The following is a 20,709-nucleotide window of genomic DNA, read 5'->3' as shown; positions in this document are numbered from 1 at the left end:
GGGGGTTCGGCTGCAGGAGCGGTTCGGGGAACGCGTCTGGCCCAGCGCACACCAGGGGCAGGGCAGGCTCCCTGCCTGCCTGCCCTGCCCCCACGCCGCTCCGGGAAGCGGCTGGGACCTGGGGGGGTTCGGGAAGAGAGCACAAGTCTCTGTGTGTTGCCCTGGCTGCTCCTCCAGGCACCTCCCCCAAAGTTCCCATTGTCCAGGAACGGGGAACCACGGACAATGGGAGTTTCGGGGGAGGTACCTGGAAGAGCGGCCAGGGCAACACACAGACCACTGTGCCCCTCCTCCCCCAGGCCACGGCCGCTTCCCAGAGCGGCGCACAGGCAGGGCAGGCTCTAGGTAAATGCTGGATGGGTGGGGGTACTGCGGGGAGCTGGCGGGCTGCAGAAAATAACCCCGCGTGTTTGAGACTCCTGGTCTAGGTGATCTCCTAAACTGCTTAGTCCTATCCAAGTAGAAGGCTAAGGCCCTTCTAAGATCCATGGTATGGAAGTAGGATTCCTGCTGAGAACTGTGAGGTTTCAGAAAACATATTGGTAGATACATCGATTAGTTAAGATTAAAATCCGAAGTAACCTTGGGTAGAAACCTGGGATGCAAACATATCATGAAAGAACTTGGTAAAGAGGTATCCTGCACTTAGGACGGAAGAACCCAATGCACAGCTACAGACTAGGGATCGAATGGCTAGGCAGCAGTTCTGCGGAAAAGGACCTAGGGGTGACAGCGGACGAGAAGCTGGATATGAGTCAGCAGTGTGCCCTTGTTGCCAAGAAGGCCAATGGCATTTTGGGATGTATAAGTAGGGGCATAACGAGCAGATCGAGGGACGTGATCGTCCCCCTCTATTCGACATTGGTGAGGCCTCATCTGGAGTACTGTGTCCAGTTTTGGGCCCCATACTACAAGAAGGATGTGGATAAATTGGAGAGAGTCCAGCGAAGGGCAACATAAATGATTAGGGGTCTGGAACACATGACTTATGAGGAGAGGCTGAGGGAACTGGGATTGTTTAGTCTGCAGAAGAGAAGAATGAGGGGGGATTTGATAGCTGCTTTCAACTACCTGAGAGGTGGTTCCAGAGAGGATGGTTCTAGACTAGTCTCAGTGGTAGAAGAGGACAGGACAAGGAGTAATGGTCTCAAGTTGCAGTGGGGGAGGTTTAGGTTGGATATTAGGAAAAACTTTTTCACTAGGAGGGTGGTGAAACACTGGAATGCGTTACCTAGGGAGGTGGTAGAATCTCCTTCCTTAGAAGTTTTTAAGGTCAGGCTTGACAAAGCCCTGGCTGGGATGATTTAATTGGGGATTGGTCCTGCTTTGAGCAGGGGGTTGGACTAGATGACCTCCTGAGGTCCCTTCCAACCCTGATATTCTGTGATTCTATGATATAGGCCATCAAAGCCCCAGTCTCCCTACCTTATGGACCAACGTGATGGCAAGTAGGAAGGCCGTCTTCACAGATAATGAAGAAAGGAGCAGGTAGTCATTGATTCAAATGAAGGTCTCACAAGGTAGTTAAGAACTAGTTTGAGGTCCCAAGAAGGGGTGGTGTGTCTAATATAGGAAAAGAGATTACTCAGACCCTTGATAAACCTTGGTGATACTGGGTGAGCAAAAATGGAAAATCCCTTCACCGGGGATGAAAGACTGATATAACAGCCAAATGTACCTTAACCAAGTTGATGGATAACCCAGTTGTCTTCAGATCCAGCAAGTAAGTCAGGATAAGGGACAGAGAAAGGTAACAATGACCACACCAGTGGGTGAATCTCTTCTATTTCTGCAGGCAAGTAGTGCAGGTGGATGTCTTTCTATTGTGCAGTAACATCTGCAGTACATCTGTAGAGCAGGAAACCTCTATTCTCTAGGGCCATCCTGGAGCCAGGCCCTGAGAGACATAACCACCAAACTGGGGTGAAGTGCATGATCTGCGTCCTGAGACAGGAGATGGAGAATGGTTGATAGCTTTGTGGTTAGACTGGTCGCTGGACACAGAGCTGAAGCAGGTAAGCTTGTCTTGGCCAGGGAGGTATTATGAGACTAACTCTGGCCTTTGTCGTACCTGACCTTATTCATCACTCTTAGAATTAGAAGTGTTGGGGAAAAGGCATAGACAGATTCCTCTTCCTTGGTAGAAGGAAGGCACACCCCAGGGAGTGATAACCCAAATGCTCCCTTTAATAGAAGAGAGGACACTTCCTGTTTGTGTAGGTAGCAAAAAGACCTACCCCATCTCTGGAATATGTCCTGGAGGACCTGAGAATCCAGCTCCCATACACAGTCATAGGAGAAGTGTCCGCTGCGGGCATCAGCAGTGATGTTTTGGATGTCTAGAAAGTAGGCTATGAAATCTGGATCTGGTTGGCTATGAATCAGTTCCAGAGCTTTATAACTTCAGCACACAAGGAGGGTGATGTTGCTCTGTCCTGCTTGTTGATGTAAAACATGCAGGACATGTTGTCTGTCATGATCCTGATCACTCTGCTCCTGATGAAGGGCAGGAAATGGAGACAAGTATTCATGACCTCTCTGAGTTCCTACAGGTTGATGTGGAGACCTATTTCATGGGTCAATCATCTGTGAGGACACCAAAGTGGGCTCCCCACCCCAATATGGATGCATCGGTTGTTAGTCATTGATGGGGTTGGGTAGCAGAAAGGTATGCCTGCACAGACAGGCAATTTACCTTTCCATTAGTTCAGGGAGTTTCTGACATGCAAGGCATCTGTCCCCTGCCCGAACAAGGTGTCTCTGATCAGGGAATAAGCAGTTCTCAACCAACCTTGGAAACAAACAGTGGAGGTGTAACCTTGCATGACTGGTCACAAAGGTGACGCTGTCAGATGGCCAGAGAGCTGAAAACAGTTTCCTATTGATATCTGAGGGCTTCCCTGAATTGTCCTTACCAGTTCTGACAGAGCCATAAATCTGTCTAAAGGGAGGTACGCTCTGGCTGCCTGCGAGTCCAAGTAGACTTCTATGAGCTAAATTCCATGCACTGGTACTAATGTGGACTTCTTTACGTTTAGTTGTAGGCCCAACTCTCAGAACAGAGCAAGGGCCTTTCAATGGATAACTCCACTGCCTAGAAAGAGCAGCCTTTGAGAAGCCAGTTGTTGAAACACAGGAAGATGAGAATCACTTTCTATTGAAGGTAAGATATCATGACTGCTCAAACCTTCAAGAACACATTTGGGGCCGAAGATAGGCCAAAGGGAAGCACTTGGTACTGGAAGTAATTTTGGCCCACAGTAAATCCTAGAAAAGGAGTACTTGTGGCACCTTAGAGACTAACAAATTTATTTGAGCATAAGCTTTCGTGAGCTACAGCATGCATCCGATGAAGTGAGCTGTAGCTCATGAAAGCTTATGCGCAAATAAATTTGTTAGTCTCTAAGGTGTCACAAGTACTCCTTTTCTTTTTGAGGATACAGACTAACAGGGCTGCTGCTCTGAAACCAGTAAATCCTAGGTATTTCCTACATGATGTATGAATGGCTATATGGAAGAAGGTGTATTACAGGTCAAGGAAATAAAACCAATCCCCTTCCTCTAATGCAGGAATTATAGTTATGAGTTATTATATGTATAATTCTTATATGCAGGAATTAAAGTTATGAGTTACTATAATTCCTGCTCCAGAGGAAGAGGATCTTACCTTCAACATTCATGGCTTCACAAACTTGTTCAGCTATCTAAGATCAGCCTCCAATCTCTGTTCTTCTTTGGTAAGAGGGGTTGCTGCAGACGACGGGGAAGAGGTTAGAAGGGAGTGAGTGTCTGTGACCAGGGTCCCGGGGGGCCACACTGAGGTTACTCAATTAGGGCAAACTGCAAAGAATGGAGCAGCGTAGCGGGGCAGTTAGCCCGCTCCTGGGATAAAAGGAGTGAGAGCAGCTGAGGAAAGCTGGCTAGGTAGCTGGCCACAGTTGGGGCCAGCTCAATAAGGGCACAGCTGGCCCTGATAAGAGGGCTGTGAGTAAGGAGCCGAGTGAGTCTCACTCCAGCCCTGGAGTGAGAAGGACCTAGCTGCCTAGGAGAGACAGGGTACCTTCATTAGAGCAGTGCTGGGGAAGGGACAGGCGGAGCTGAGGCCTGGCAGGAAGGCCTAAGGAGGTACTGGGGCTGCAGGGAGACAGCTGGGCTAGAAAGGCAGCAGGTCCAACCCCCTTGCCAATGATGAGTGGCCAGAGAAAGGGGACTAGATGATGACTAGCAGTAACCACTGAGGCAAGGTGGGCACAGCGGTAGGGGGTTCCCCTGGGAGGGGAGACCCAGAGCTTGGGGGCGCTGCTGCAAGGCAGTACCCCAAGATAAGGGGGGCTGAAGTGCCTGAAGTACAGTGGTGGAGATTGATGAGAAAGCAGGTACCGGTAGGGAGATACCGGCCAGCAGGAGGCACTCCAAGGCTGAGATGAGCTAATTCCTGGACTAACCAGCAGGAGGTGCCTTGGCAGGGAGTGCGCGCCATGCTACAAGCAGACAATCCCCAAAGCTGGTGGATATCCCTATACTTAGATTTACCATGCAAACACATAACAGCTTCTATAATACCTTACTGGTTACCCAGAAGCCAAAACACAGTTCCATCAAAAGTAACCCAGCCTTTGGGCTCCCTCCCAGACAGCCAAGTCAAATATGAAAGTTCTACCAATCCCAAAGGATCAGACACATTACCTCCCACGTTAATGAATATTTCAGATCTTACCCAAATACACGCTTACAGCCAATTCTTATTAACTAAACTAAAATTTATTTAAAAAGAAAAGGAGAGAATATTGGTTAAAATATCAGTATACATACAGATTTGAGATCAGTTTCACGGTAGAGATAGTGAACTTCGGAGTTGCAAATAGTTAGTTGCATTAGTCCATAGATTCAGTCCAATGTTCATATCCAGGGTGACCCACATAGGACTGGAGATCTCAGTCTTATGACTCAAGATTCCCCTGCATAACGCATCAAGCAGATCTGAGATGAAAGGATCAGGTTCCAAGGGTTTTTTACAGTTCCAGGCCTTCTCTTGACAGCACAGAGTCCTTAGGCGAACAATAGGCAATCATTGAGACTTTGAAGTAAACCTATTTCCTAAGGATCACCAGTAATTAGCTGCTTGGTTAACATATGGCAATTGTTTGTTTTTCACCATTCGCAGGTGATTGGCTATGCATTTAAAAGAGAGATCAATACAGTGATATCACTATAATTACAGTTCATTTAAATGTTAAGTTCTCCTTTTGATCTCTGAATTAGCAGAATACAGAATAGACTGCAACTGTTAGATTACATTGTCAAACTCTAACAATAGATATGTAAATGCACAAAAAACACAAACATCTACCAATATCTTCCTAAAGATTGAATTTGGGTCATTTATCCTGCAGGATGCTTAAGCCTTTCTGGCCATGTGTCACAGTCAAAAATTGGATGGTGTAGCCTGATATTATGACCTCCAAGACCCATTGGTCTGTGGAGATCTGCTCCCAAGCCAGGTGGAAATGGACAAGGTGGTCCCCAAAGGGAGGGAGGTGGGCTAAAGAGCGCAACTGTAAAGCCAGAGGAGCGGCTTGACCAACCCATCAAAAGTGCTGTTTGGATGACACCCGAGTGGTCATGGAGGGAGGCTTGGCCGCCCTCCTCCTCTGAAACTTCTGCATCTTTCAGGGGTTTCCACAGGTCTTTGGTACCCCAAGAATTGAGCAGGATATGATCTTGGGGAAGCCTGTAACTTACTGAAACACTTCTTGTTCATATATAGATGCCCAAGAAACATAGGGTCACCCTGGAGTCCTTAAGCACATGCAGAGAGGGAAAACAAGGGTCTACAAGAAGAGTCTGTGACCATCAAAGGGGAGGTCTCTGATGTATTTTGGACCGCTCTTGGAAACCCCAAAACCTGAAGCCAGGACACAACTGGACACCATGGACACAACTACCACCATGGAGAGGGACCTGGCAGCAGTATCTACAGTGTTCAAGGATGCTTGAAGAGCCATTTTGGCCAACAGCTGACCCTCAGCAACATAGATTGGAATGGTTTCAGAGTAACAGCCGTGTTAGTCTGTATTCGCAAAAAGAAAAGGAGTACTTGTAGCACCTTAGAGACTAACCAATTTATTTGAGCATAAGCTTTTGTCATCCGATGAAGTGAGCTGTAGCTCACGAAAGCTTATACTCATATAAATTGGTCAGTCTCTAAGGTGCCACAAGTACTCCTTTTCTTTTTATAGATTGGAATGGTTTCCTGCAGGCAGATGTTGAACAAAGGCCATGAGCTTGCTGTAATTTATGAAGGTATATTTAACAATGAGCACCTGATAGTTCATGATCCAGAACTGCACGGTTGCAGATGAGAAGACTTTTGTCCATGGTTATAGTCACTTTTGGTCCTTGTCAGAGGAGATAGCCCTGAAAAAGTGCCATCTACCCCGTTCAGTCAGAACATCCACCACAAGGGAGGTAGGTGGGGGATAGGAAAACAAGAAGCCACAGTCCTCAGGGGGCACCTAATACTTCTTGTCTGCCCTTTTGCATGTTGATGGAATAGTGGCCAGTGTTTGTCATACCATGTTGGCAAGATCCAGAAGAGCCTCATTAATGGGTAGTGCCACTCTGGAGAGTGTTGCTGACTACAAAATGTCAAGCAGCATATGCTGCTGGTCTCTGACCTCCTCAAGAGGGATCCACAGAGCATCCACTACCTTTCTAATGAGGTCTTGGAATTGCCTAAAGTCATCGGCAACGGGAGGAGGGGGAGGCACAAGCACCTCAACGGGCAATGACAAAATGGGAGTTTCAAGGGTGACTTCCTCATTAACCTGGACTTCTGACTCCTCAAATGTTTCCTTCTGACTTGGAGGGGTAGAGGGTGGATGTGGAACCCAGGTCAGCTACTGTGACAGTACCAGTGGTTTATTGAACTATTGCCGATAGGCAGCCTACAGATCTCAATATGGCCAATGTTGTGGAGGTCCATAAGGGAGAGGGGATGGCATACAGGGCTGGTCAAACCATGCTTGATTTGCAGCAAAGTCCTCCCTTCATGAAGGCAGATTCCCAAAGAGGTATGTAGGATAACCCCTGACAAGAAATTGAGGAGACCAACTGGGAGTCCTCTTCTTCCTCCACATCATCCCATGGGGTTGGGGCATATTAATGAGGATGCAGTAGAGTCCTGTGCCCGGGAGAGGCCACTCAGAGACTGAGGTCTCAGTACCATGAAGTGCTTGGTACCTGACAACAATGGGGCTCTTGTTCATTCGACACCAAGAGATCCCTTGAATACCAGAACTCTTGATGGATCAGAAAGGGCCCCAGACTGACACCATAGCCGAAGTTGCCGTGACTGGAGATGACAGTACCAGGAATGCTGAGTGTTCTGCAGGCTTTGTCGTGTTTGCTCATTACCGAGAGTACAGCTTGTACAGGCACCCCCGACTAAGCTATTTGCATCAGTACCAGTCGCTGGGTTAAGGTGTGTTACTGCACCAATGGCTGAGTGGAATGCTTCGGTGCTGACAACAGGGCTGAGCTCAATGGTAATCTGTGCCTCCCCTTACTAATGGAGGTGTTGTGTTTCCTCTCCCTGGAGCTCCAAGGACCTGGTCTTTTTGGAGCTGGCTCCTTAGATAAAGAGTCCAAGTTCCTCTTTTTGAGAGTCTTCCCAAAGTGCTCCAAAGTCTTCCCTTTCTTAGAGGAAGCAGGTCCCAACACTAACGGGTTACTGGGACTGTCCAGAGACAGATATATGGCTCAGAAAATGGTTGCAGGGAATGTTCGATTATCAACAGTCTGAACTTTATCTCCCTATTCTCTCTAGTCCTAGCCTTAAGGGCTACACAAAAAGAGCACTTTTGGAAGATAAGAGACTCTCCCAGGCAGTGGACACACTTGGAGTGTCCACTGCTCATTGATATGGCCTCTTGGCAAGACAGGCAACATTTGAAGCCTGGGAAAGTAGGCCTATCCCACCAGGGGAAAACAGATCTCCTTAGGGAAAAGAGAGGGAAAACAGCTCTCTCATCTAAACTCACTATACGAAGGCTAACAACAATGCTAACTGAACTAACTTTACTAAAAGTAAAGAGAAAAACAGAGTACGCTCCAAGCAGACCTGCTAATGTTCTGTCTTGGGTAGAGGTGGTACAGAAGCAACTGGGGGTGGTTTGCCCATGCACCCCTATGTAGGCTCAGTATCTGCCGCCAGAAGGCATAGGGCACGTTATACGGGCCAAACAGGCACTTCTAATTAGAAATCTCCTGTCAAGGGCTCAAGAGACGCATGCGCACCTTGAGCATGGAGCACCCACAAGGACACTACTTGAAGAAGAAAAAGATATTACCTATGATGCCTGGGGTTCACACCATGACACAAAATCAAGTACTTTGTGCAGTAGCTGATTTTGCAATATGGGTGGGGCCTCAGGCGGAGCAGGGGCTGGAAGAGGCGGGGTGAGGGAGCATGCATCCAATGAAGTGAGCTGTAGCTCATGAAAGCTTATGCGCAAATAAATTTGTTAGTCTCTAAGGTGCCACAAGTCCTCCTTTTCTTTTTGCGGATACAGACTAACACGGCTGCAACTCTGAAACCTGTCATTATGCAAGAGAGAAAAGAGCAGCCCAGATATCAAGAATTGTGGGAGATGCTGGGCTTCAGAAAAACTGGATATGTGGTGTAAAAATATAGCTCCCTAACATAAGGAAAAAACCCCAAACCTTTTCTGCAAAGAATATACACCATATAAAAAAGTCAACTGAAATAAAGAGTGCCATAAATGGGAAGCATGTTTTAAAAAAAGCTAGAAACTGCATGGCAGGCTTCAATGCAATTAATGATACTCATTGTTCACAGCTATTAGCAAACACGACATACACTATCAAAGTACTTTAGCATCAGGAGCTGAATCTCCCACTGGCAAAGTGGCTAAAGATGTTTCGCTAACTAATTCTCCTGACTTCCAGATCTGATCGTGATAATGTTTCTAGTTTTCAACAGAATCTATACAACCAGGTTCAGCTCCTCCAGCTGAACAGCTTTCTGTGACATGCTGAGTGCCATCAACACCCATTTCAGGCTCTCTACATTTGCAGAATTGATACCTGGCAGAATTGATACCGGCAGAATCAGGACCTAACCTAGGTTGACCCTAGCCTAGGAGGTCACAGACAGGACCTAGGAGGGCAAAATAAATAATAATTTGTTGTAGTCTTGCTGTTAAAACCTTCTGAGTCATCATTTTGGGACTGAGCTGGGGAGGAAAAAAGCAATCAAAATTTTCTGCCTGCTCCCCTTTTCCTTTCTTTTCAGGCAGAAGTAGGACTCACTAAGGGGAAAAGGTGCCAGTATTATGCCCCTCACCTGAGCAGCTTATCAAGGGGTATCACAGTCCAAGAGAGAAGGGGGCGCAGGGAGGAAGTGAGGAAGATTCAAATGACAGATACTGGTTTTCTGCAAGAGATCCCATGCTGAAAGAATTTTCTTCCCTTTACCTGAACATGCTTGAAGGCTTTGTGGTTTGATGCAGACTGGCAATGATGGTTTAAAGCAGCCCTGCTGCTTTCCCCATGGAGATCCCAGACTTCTAGCAAAACAGAGACCTGGCTTGTAAAAGAGACATGATGATACTCCTGAAGGGGATGCACTAGGGTAGGTGCTAAAACCATCTTGCTGAATTCTCCAGCATATGCACAATACTTTGTGCAGCAATGTGGGAGATAGCTAAGAGGCTGCCCACATAATCAGGTGCCTTGGCATGTCCCTATGAAGCTTTAAGTGTTGGTGGAAGCCTCTGGTGCAATTGAAATCTGGATTAACTGCTGCACACTATTCCAAATACAAAACTCCTCTGCCCGATAGTCACCTTTCACCCTAGCCAGCAAACCCTTTTTCCTTCTCACGCATCAAGGATCCAGCATCAGCTTCCCCCGACTCCAAAAAATCCCTCTCCCTCACAAAAAATCCAAAACAAACAAACAGTAAACACACATATCCCCAGGACTCATTTCCAACCTCCAAACTTGTTTCAGTTTCCTTCATGGCACCCGACCAGTAATTCCTAGGTGCTCCCTGACCTCTGACTCCCCCATTAAATTATCTCAAACCTCACACAAATGTTTCCTAGTTCTGCTCCTGAAATTTTCTTCCCCAGTTTAGCTTCCAAGCTCTACCAGCTTTCACAACCCCTTCTCTCTCTTTTCCTAAGGTATAGTACTTATTTTTACTGCTTTACCATACACTCATTGTTTCTGTGTAAGTAACATTTTCTACTGTTACATTACATTCTACTGTTTCATTTTATGTTTAACCTCACGCAAATTAGTCTGATTAAAACCTAACGGAAATGACGACTCTTTTGGGCATCCTAGACACTAATCTCTCTCTCTCTCTCCTTTTTTAACAGTTAATCAAGAAAGTTTTAGAATGGAAGACAGTCAAAGAATTATAGAGGAAATCCACTGTTACTTTTCAACGCAGCATGTGTATTCCCTAAACTAGCAATTTTGTCTTCTGCTTTCTATTGGAGGATGTAATTTATAATGTAAGCTATTTATATGTAAGCATAAAAAAAGTTATAAATTATAGACTGTTGTTATCAATCAACTTACATCTTTTCCATGAATGCCTTCAGGTCCTGGTTCTCCTTTATCTCCCTTCTCACCCTAGGAGGAGGAGTATATATTTTAGTTTTATGAACGAATATCATTTTCAGTTGGAAAACTGCATTATGGGAAAAACATCATCATTCATTACTATGCTCTATATACAGTACAATATATCTATTTCTGACAGCATAGGAAAACTATTCCTGACACTTCAAGAGGTGTTTCATCCAAATTAAGAACCTGACCCTGCAAGGTGCCAAGTAACTGGGGAGCTAATGCTCAGTACTTCACAAGAGGCATTGAACACCATCTAAGTATTCATGTTTGCAATGTTGCACTTACAAAAATGCAGATGGATGGATGTTTAATAGAAACAGACAAAATTACTCCATGAGACAGTCATCTGTTAGAGGTCTGGGGACTGACACTCTCTCTCTCTGCCAGCTGAAATAGTGTATTCTGATACTGAGTTTGACTAAGAAATGTATAAGAAAGTTCCTATATGACTGAAATAATTTACTTCCCCTCCACCCCATGTGAAAACTCTAGTTTATTATTTCAATTTGATATTTGTTAACTGTGTGCCAAGAAAAAATTCAAAAAGTAGAAAGTTACATTAAGATGGAGAATAAGTATTTACAATCACTCCACATATCCCTGTCAGAATGGCCTGCCATGACAATTATCACTAGCACCACATGTGGTCTTAAATATTTATACTGTAATTTCCAAAAGGAAATGAACTCCGTATGTTGATTTGAATCTGTTACTGGAATATGATCTGAAGTTTAACTTAAAACCAAAGATTGGGATTATATTCTTTTTAGCATAACATTTTATTTTCCATGGATAATCATAGGATAGCTAATCAAATTAAAATCAATTTGAACAGTTTATTAGACTTCCACTTATTTCTATAAGTATAACAAATACTGGTGATATAAAAAGGCATGTTTTACTCTCTCAGAGTATATGTTCTTCAGGACATGGGTAGTGTTTTCACACATAGTTGTACAGCGCTTGGCACAATAGGGGCACTATCCTGATAGAGGCATCTGGATGTTACCATAATATAGATATTAAACAGGAATAATAACAGGAATGCTCCCACTTTCCCTATAATACTTCCCATTGAGAGTAATGTCCATAATGTTGTTAATATAACTCTTTGCAGTAACACAATTAACCGGCATGTAACATAAAGTTTTCCTATAATTTAACATATTGGAAAAGGAAATGGTCTTAGGAATGACTATTCTGAGTTCATGTTTTACATCACTGTATGAGAGAAATGTCCTACAAATTACTAGATGCTTTTAGGGTTTCTTTGCCTTTAATCTGTAATGCTGTATGGCTCTTCGATGTCACCTAAAAAAACAGTTCACATTTTTAAAATATCTATTTTAAGTACAACGCTTACAGATATACCTTTATTTTGAGACTAGAAAGGAAAATGCAGCATGAAGGATTCTGTAGACTAGAAGGATATAGGCTAGTTCACATATTCCCATATGAACTCTTAATTACACAATGCAATATTATTTTAAAGTTAGAAGAAAGAGCTTCAGTTCTTTACAAACTCTTGTCTACCATTCCATTCCCCTTAACACAGGTTCCACCAGAAGTGACAGAGATTTCTGCTTAAGCAGCCTAATTAATGAGAGATCCGTTTCCAGAACCAACAAAGCTAAACTGCTCTGTAAATGCGGCTACACTGAGCTTTGCAAGTAATAAGAATAATTCACACAAAACCACGGGGACAGGCTGTACTGAAGATCAAATCCTTCATGTCAACCAAAGAAAGAGAACAGCAGTGCACTGAATCTGTGTCGTCTCAAGGGGACTACACTGGTCTGAGCAAAGCCTATTCATTATGTCAGTATAATCTTCATAATTCTGTTACCTAAATGCTATAGAACTGAGATCAAGTAATTCCATTTGTGACAGGACCCTGATTCAAAGCTATTCCTCCAGTGGCAGTAACAGAAGGCATTTCATCTAATAATAGATCATTTTTTGCAAAATGAGTTTATATGAGCTTTCTTAAACAACTGAAGCCTACCAATAAATTAGCATCAACAGGACTGTACCTTTAATGGACCCCCATGCTAGAAGCCGCTAGGCAGTTTTATGTTTTAACTCTTGTCCATCTACTTCACAACAAACAATATTATACATTAGCCTAAAATATCCATTGAAGGCTTTTACTTAATCATCCCCCTATACTTTGTATATTTGGTCAAAGCCGCAGTTCAAACCAGACTTTCATGGATTCATGTTTGTTTATTTATTTGGGGGAGAATGGAGAAAGGGAGGGAAACTAATGCCAGCAGGCCTGTCTAGAAATTTTAAAAAATCCTTGTTTAAAATGTTGGTAGTACATTTTAGCTATCAGCTAAGCTCTGTTTTGTCTCTGGACTTATGTTCAAGGGCATAATCAGACAGCTTAAAATGTAAGCAAAGCCCCCAAAGAGATATTTAAAAACAATATTCAAAGTAAGACTTCAGAAGAAACTGAATTAAATAAGAACAAATCTTTTAGATTTCAGTTTGTCTGTATCATTCTGACTGCTTTTAAATTTAATGCTGGTTTCCCCTTCTTTCAACTCACAATAGTCCAATTATTGTTACAGTTTGCCAGAATTTCTAAAAGTACAATAATATATTTACAATAACATCTCATTATTCTAGATGAATTATTTTAAGATTTTATTTTCTAATATATTTCTAGGAGATTTAAAAATATCACTTGAATATCAGGAAATATTTTTCCTTTCATGGTATATCTTTATTTGTTTACATATTTTATATACATGGAAAATGGGATGAACATGTGCAGTGCTGATTCAACAGTGACATTAATCTGTGAGCCCAATGAAGTCTATACAAACCTGAGTACAGTATACCTTTCCATATTTCATTCTGCATTGGCAGAAATAACATACATTCTCAGATTCTCTAATCCAAATTAAGACCACCCATATCACCTGGATGACAATGCTGGGTCAAAAGCCAAGATGATCTGTGATGAGTGCAGGCCTTAAAAAACACCCCTCCGCCCTACTGCAGGCAGGCAATCACTTTAAAAATGCTGATGAGTGGTGCAGGCTGCAATGGGGTGGTGGGGTGGTGATTGTGGCTGCTGGGTGCAGGTGAGAGATACAAAGATTCCAGTTTCCATGATTCAAAAGATGTCAGACTTCAAAATGCTCATTGGTTGTTTAGACAAGACAAAAGCAAAGATCATTCAGGCCAGGATCCCTTCATCATCCAAAGAACCTAGGTCAGTCTGCCGCACTGTATGATTTTCATGTGCATTTACATTGAATTTTCAGTAGATTAAATTACTTTCATTCACAAACATATGACAAACATTATTCTGTGCATTAGTTATCTCTTCCTTCTGCAAAGCAAGAATTCCTATAAAACAGAGTTCTGATTCTCATCACATACTCCTATGTAAATTAAGTTATCTTGCTCATTCCTGTCTTTACTATATACATTATATACTTCATGACTTATCTTGAAATGTAGCCAATCTGCAGAATATAACATTCAGTAAAGTGTGACATGAGTTTTAAACAGTCCACACTGCGGGATACATCTTAGGTTTGCACACAAAAAAGTGGTAAAAGCTATTTTAAGTCCAATGTTCCTGCCTGTTCAAAACATCTTCAGATGGGACAATTAATTTGTGAATACTTGCAAAATAGCATTTCAATGCTGGAAGTATTGTGTGCCTTATTTGTTAATTAAAACTAATCCAACATTACAATATTGAATTATGTGCAGAGATTGTATTTCCTGGATTGAATTCTGCTTTCAATTACACTCACGCAATGAGTCAGGGGGGTTGCTTCAGTATAGCTGAAGATACGTGTGTGAAATCCTGGCCCTCCTGAAGTCAGTGGGAAAACTCCCATAGGATCAGGAGTTTGCTCTCTGCCTCCACAAGAAGTTGTCAAAAAGAGAGTATCAAAATACCAACTTCAATTTTCCATTTGCATTTAAAATATTATTGAAGTCTCCAACACCAACTGCTATAGTTAAGGCTCTGTTCTAACTTTTATTCTAATCTCCACTTAATCAATTAGCCATTACTCTCTCAGATCTCTTTTATGGTCTTTTCCAGCCTTGGTCCCAACCCAAATAGATGTTTTAAAAAAAGAGAGAGAAAGTTTGAACAAAATTGAGCTTAGCTGGTTTTTGGGTATGTTAGCATGAAGAGATCCACATTTCCTCATATGTTCCAAGTGAGCATTTTCTGCTTACATAAAGCAACTGAAGCTGGAAACATCAACCTTGGCTTGTTTTTACAGTCTGTATTGAGGAAGGGAAAATAACCCAAAACGAAACAAATTTTTTAGAGTATTTTTTATAATTTAAGCATTTAAAGTTGATATTTTCATGTAAGCTTGTTAAAAAAATCTCTCATTTTTCTGCTACATTTTAGGGATTGTTTGTTAAGGACGGTTTAGTTAAGGACAGCGATAAGGATTAACGTAAAGATGTATTTGTTAAGGATGATTCAGTTAAAAGAAATTTATATCAACAATGCGTTCACCAAAGACTCCTTCAGTTAAGAAGGTGTTTGTTATGGATGCCTCAGGTAAGGCTGCCTGACTTTAAGATGAACCAGTTATGGTGATGTTGCAATTTAGAAGCATGTTTTCCTGTCTTTCCCTCCTCCCTCCAATTTTTCTTTTTTTCCCCCCTTTAAATTATATACAAAATATATAATTAATACAAAATTAAGAAATCAAAGAACATGTCAGGAAACTCCAAAAATTAAGGTTTCTTCTGCAGCGTTACCTTGTCAGCATTACTTATTTACTTGTTAAATAATAATCTTAACATATTTCTCTTTATATTATCCCACCTATTCTTTAAAATATGCAGGCTATGCAACATTACTTTGTACTGAGACAGAAACATTGACTTTTGGAAATTCCTGATTTTAGAGTGCATTATTTTACATCTTTAAAAGCTAATTAAAGCTAGTTTTACATATAATAATCTTATATGCTTTGTTACACGTGTATTTGTGGTGGTGTGCTGTATCTGAAGATTAATTTCTTTTCCTCATGACTCTTTCTTCATAACTCATTATAAATTGAATCCAGCTATAACAAACATTCACTAATTTTCCCGGCAGATGGTATGAATTTAGCAAATTGTAACATTGGGCTGAAGACAGCCCTTAGGGCTCTATTCTGGCTTTTACAGTCAGAATCATGCAAGGGTGGGGTTGTGAAGGCCCTCCATCCCAATGACATTCTCACTGACTGAGCCAGAATGCCTCTGGTATTGCTGGGACAGTGGTATCTCAGAAAAGAAGAAGCTGAAACACCTTTTAAAGGGTGCAAGATATGCTTCCCCCTATGCCACTGGCCAGGATGAAAGGAGAGTGGTGACACAACCTCATCCCTTGGAGCTGTTTAACATTGCCGTTGACTACAGATGCTCTCCATACTTGAGTACAAGGAAACAATTACGAAGATTAAGAATACCCTCTGCTCCCTGACAGCCTACACTGGGTTAGCCATAGCCTAACAGTTTACTTTCTTGTCAGTAAAACATATATTTTAAATGGCTCCATTTCAACTTTTTCTTTGCAAACCTCTATAGTAATTTTTTGTTGCATTCACTTTTCTAAACAATACTTCTATTTATGCTGACACAGATAAGTCACTCAAGTCACTTTTTTCTTTTACTTTTCCATAAGAAAAAGATTTATATGGGTTTATTACTAAGCCATAACAATTCCAAGGTTAAAATTTGACAATTGAATTGACAATGAGAGTCATACTTCCATTTGTAAAAAGAAAAATCCATTCAGCCTAATTTAAGTGTGAAGTATGCAAAACCAAAAGTAGTTTCAGTAATGTGAAAAAAAATGAACATTCTTAAAACTGCCTTGAAATGTCTTTACACAAGAGACCCAAATGCCATCTAAGAGCTAGTACAGTCTGTGGGGGTAAAATGTATGTATGTCACAAATAGGGCTGTCAATTAATAGCAGTTAACTCATCCGATTAACTAAAAAAATAAATAATTGTGATTAATTGCAGTTTTAATCACATTGTTAAACAACTGAAATTTATTTAATATTTTTAAGACTTTTTCTACATTTTCAAATATATTGGTTTCAATTACAACTAGGGTGACCAGATGTCCCTATTTTATAGGGACAGTCCCGATTTTTGGGTCTTTTTCTTATATAGGCTCCTATTACTCCCCACCCCCGTCCCGATTTTTCACATTTGCTGTCTGGTCACCCTAATTACAACAGAATACAACATGTACAGTGCTCACTTTATATTATTATTTTATTACAAATATTTGCAGTGTAAAAATTAAAAACAAAATATATTGTATTTTTCAATTAATCTCATACATGTACTGTAGTGCAATCTGTTTATCATGAAAGTGCAACTTACAAATGTAGATTTTTTTTGTTACATAACTGCACTCAAAAATAAAATGATGTAAAATTTTATAGCCTACAAGTCCACTCAGTCCTACCTCTTGTTCAGTCAACTGCTAAGACAAACAAGTTTGTTTACATTTATGGGAAGTAATGCTGCCTGCTTCTTATTTACAATGTCACCTGAAAGTGAGAACAGGCGTTTGCATGGCACTGCAAGGTATTTACGTGCCAGATATACTAAACATGTTTATGTCCCTTCATGCTCTGGCCACCTTTCCAGAGGACATGCTTCCAAGTGGATGACGCTCATTAAAAAAAAATGCATTAATTAAATTTGTGAACTCCTTGGGGGAAAATTGTATGTCTCCTACTGCATGGTTTTACAAGCATTCTGCCATATATCTCATGTTATAGCGGTCTCAGATGATGACCAAGCACATGTTGTTCATTTTAAGAACACTTTCACTGCAGATTTGACAAAACACAAAGAAGGTACCAATGTGAGATTTCTAAAGATAGCTATTGCGCTTGACCCAACATTTAAGAATCTGAAGTGCCTTCCAAAATCTGAGAGGGACAAAGTGTGGAGTATGCTTTCAAATGTTTTAAAAGAGCAACACTTTGATGTGGAAATTATAGAACCCGAACCACCAAACAAGAAAATCAACCTTTCTTCTGGTGGCATGTGACTCAGATATTAAAGATGAACATGCATTGGTCCGCACTGCTTTGGATTGTTATTGAGCAGAACCCCTCATCAGCATTGACGCATGCCCTCTGGAATAGTGGTTGAAGCATGAAGGGATATATGAATCTTTAGTGCATCTGGCACATGAATATGTAGCGATGCCAGCTACAACAGTGCCATCTGAACGCCTGTTCCCACTTTCAGGTGACATTGTAAACAAGAAGCAGGCAGAACTATCTCCTGCAAATTTAAACAAATTTGTCTGTCTGAGCAATTGGCTGAACAAAAAGTAGGACTAAGTGGACTTGTAGGCTCTAAAGTTTTACACTGTTTTATTTTTGAATTTTTTTTTTATATTTCTACATTTGTAAGTTCAACTTTCATGATAAAGAGATACTACAGTATGTGTATTAGGTGAATTGAAAAATAATTTCTTTTTTTACAGTGCAAATATTTGTAATAAAAATACATATAAAGTGAGCACTGTATACTTTGTATTGTGTTGCAATTGAAATCAATATATTTAAAAATGTAGAAAACATCCAAAAATATTTAAATGAAATGGTATACTATTATTGTTTAATAGCGTGATTAATCACGCAATTAATCATGATTAATTTTGTTAATCACTTGACAGCCCTAGTCCTGAAGCCTCTAAATGTTTTTCATGGTGATATCAGTTTCAAAAATGTCCCTTGATACATATTTACACAGACTATAACAGCTTGAACTCTATTGAGTTAGTGGTATGCATTCTAAAATACTCTGAACTTTTAAAAACTTTAATGTGGTATTTATTTTAACTACATGTAAATACAAAAGGAAATTCACACAAAAATATAGCCCAGAACAGAAAATGAAGTAGGAGTAGTGGCTGAAACGCTGTTCTTAGCTCTCCCCATTAGGGCAAATTCTGCACTGCCTTAAATCCCATGGAACACCACTGTTGTTGAAAAATTTGGCCTAGTGTGCAATTATAGTGTACACCATCTGATGTACGAAAAAGCATTTTAGCTCCAACTCATGTGAATTCCTATATCATAAGAATTGCAATACTCAAACACAAAGGGATGAGTTAAAGATACAAACTTCTGAGCTTCAGCCTTAATTATGTTATCACTGATGCAAATTCTGCCCTCAGATAAGAGGTTTCAAAGGAAATTGCATATGTTTACCTGATGGTTGAAGTTGGCCCCAAGGCTATGGTACCAAAATTTGTAATAGTATTTTAACTTTCTTTTGTGTATGTGAATAAATCACATGTTAAATAGCAAATGCCTGTGCTGATGTGCATTAATTGTACTTCAAATAAATATTATAAATAAATGCATTTCATGTTCAATTGCAATTGTTTCAAATTTTATATTTGGCATGCCTCATTCTAAGAGAATGTGTTTGAACAAACCAACAAAAAAATCTACTCTTTAATGGGGCTAGATATTTTTCAAGGCAACCAAGAGTCATTTCCTTCCAGCTAAATTACTACAACATCAGCTGATGATATAAAAGGAACTTTTCAGAATTGTGTGCTGGAGTTACTGTAAATAGAAGTTGTGCACTCCTGCTCGAAATTTACTTCTTCTTAAGAAGAAATTGTTAGTTCTGAAAAAGGTAACGGAATATAGAATCTTTTACCTCTACCAAATTCAGCCCTAGTTGGTAGTAACCAAAACTTGTTACCATCTATTAAATGAACTGTCAGGTGATCTCAGTCTAGGTCCTCTTGGACAAATACCCCATAACATACACATCTGTTCATTGACAAAGGAAGGATGTTAGTTTCCTGGGTTGTCAATCAACACTTTTAACAGGCACAATATGAATTTCAAAAACAAAAACAACTAAATACAATTATGCAAGTCATTGGGTTTTCTTGGGCATTTTCGGAAGTTGAGATAACAGCTACTTCCAGTAAATCCTTAGCCATCAAAAGGAAGCCACTATTATAGTGATTTAATAACTTATGGTAACAAGATGTGGGTCCATAAAAGTGATCCAGGAACATAGAACTCCAACATTTCTGCTGACCATGAGAAAGGGAGAAATAGCTGTTTGTCTCTTGTTACCAGAAGTGAGACTGGATGAAAAGTACAATACACTCTGATCAGTCTGGATATTAATATTAATACCATATTTATAGTTAAGGTAAACAGGGAAAAAAGAAGGTATCACTGTGGTGTCTCCTCTTTTCTAGACTATATACTATATGCAAAAGGCGGTGAGGTGCCTCATATTTACATTAATATACAGGGCCAGATCCTGATTTAGGTTTCTTCTCAGAGCCCTATATAGGTTCACAATCCAGTTAAGCGCTGAAACTCCAGAGGAAAAATGAAATCCTATGACAAGGAAACATCCACTCAGAAACAGCTATATACAACTGCTGAGCCCGACTCTATGGTGATCTCAAAGACATCTTACAGTACTGCCATACATAGTGATTGGACTACTGGGAAGTGTAACTGGGAGAGAAAGTGCTTCCCCTTATGTTCCACAGGGGGATGGCAGAGTGACAGTTGTGGAGAAAGCAAAGAAAGCAATGGGCTAACATTCCCCTTACTTCCACACAGCAGAGTCAAGATGTGGCACACATTTTTTAATTTGAAGTTTGATTTCTGTTTATACCACCTTTGTGTTATTGTTGAGTTAGGATTTTTCTTTAAAAGGAAGAGACTTGGTTCCCCCCACCTTACCCCCCCAAGGCTGATCTCCTAAGGAAAACTAAAAACCAATCTATTTCTGTCAGCTGTTGACAAAGAGCACTGGTTTCACAGAATGTGTTGGGCTCTATTTTTTTAGGCACCAATACTTTCCATGGATTTGGCAGGCTATTGCTATTGTTATTTAGTCACTAAAAATGTTTTGCAGATGGTTAAAGCAATCTCAAATATTTGCACTACTCAATGGACTGCAGTGCCTTTTCTGCAAAGGCTGAAACTTGCTGGATATAGTTCTATAGTACTTCTACAGAAACACTGTC

General features: G+C 41.0%; 1 protein-coding gene across 1 annotated transcript in view; it reads right to left on the bottom strand.

Annotated features, from left to right (window-relative positions):
• COL19A1 (collagen type XIX alpha 1 chain) overlaps window positions 1-20,709 on the bottom strand; it is a 315,760-nt gene that overhangs the window by 189,126 nt on the left and 105,925 nt on the right. The window contains exon 12 of the mRNA XM_077812674.1: window positions 10,615-10,668. Coding sequence (XP_077668800.1) covers window positions 10,615-10,668 — 54 coding nt within the window. The remainder of the gene's footprint in view (window positions 1-10,614; window positions 10,669-20,709) is intronic.

The sequence above is a fragment of the Eretmochelys imbricata genome, chromosome 3 (genome assembly GCF_965152235.1).
Source record: "Eretmochelys imbricata isolate rEreImb1 chromosome 3, rEreImb1.hap1, whole genome shotgun sequence".
In the NCBI taxonomy this organism is placed as follows: domain Eukaryota; kingdom Metazoa; phylum Chordata; order Testudines; family Cheloniidae; genus Eretmochelys; species Eretmochelys imbricata.
This window is presented reverse-complemented; position numbering and strand designations above follow the sequence as displayed.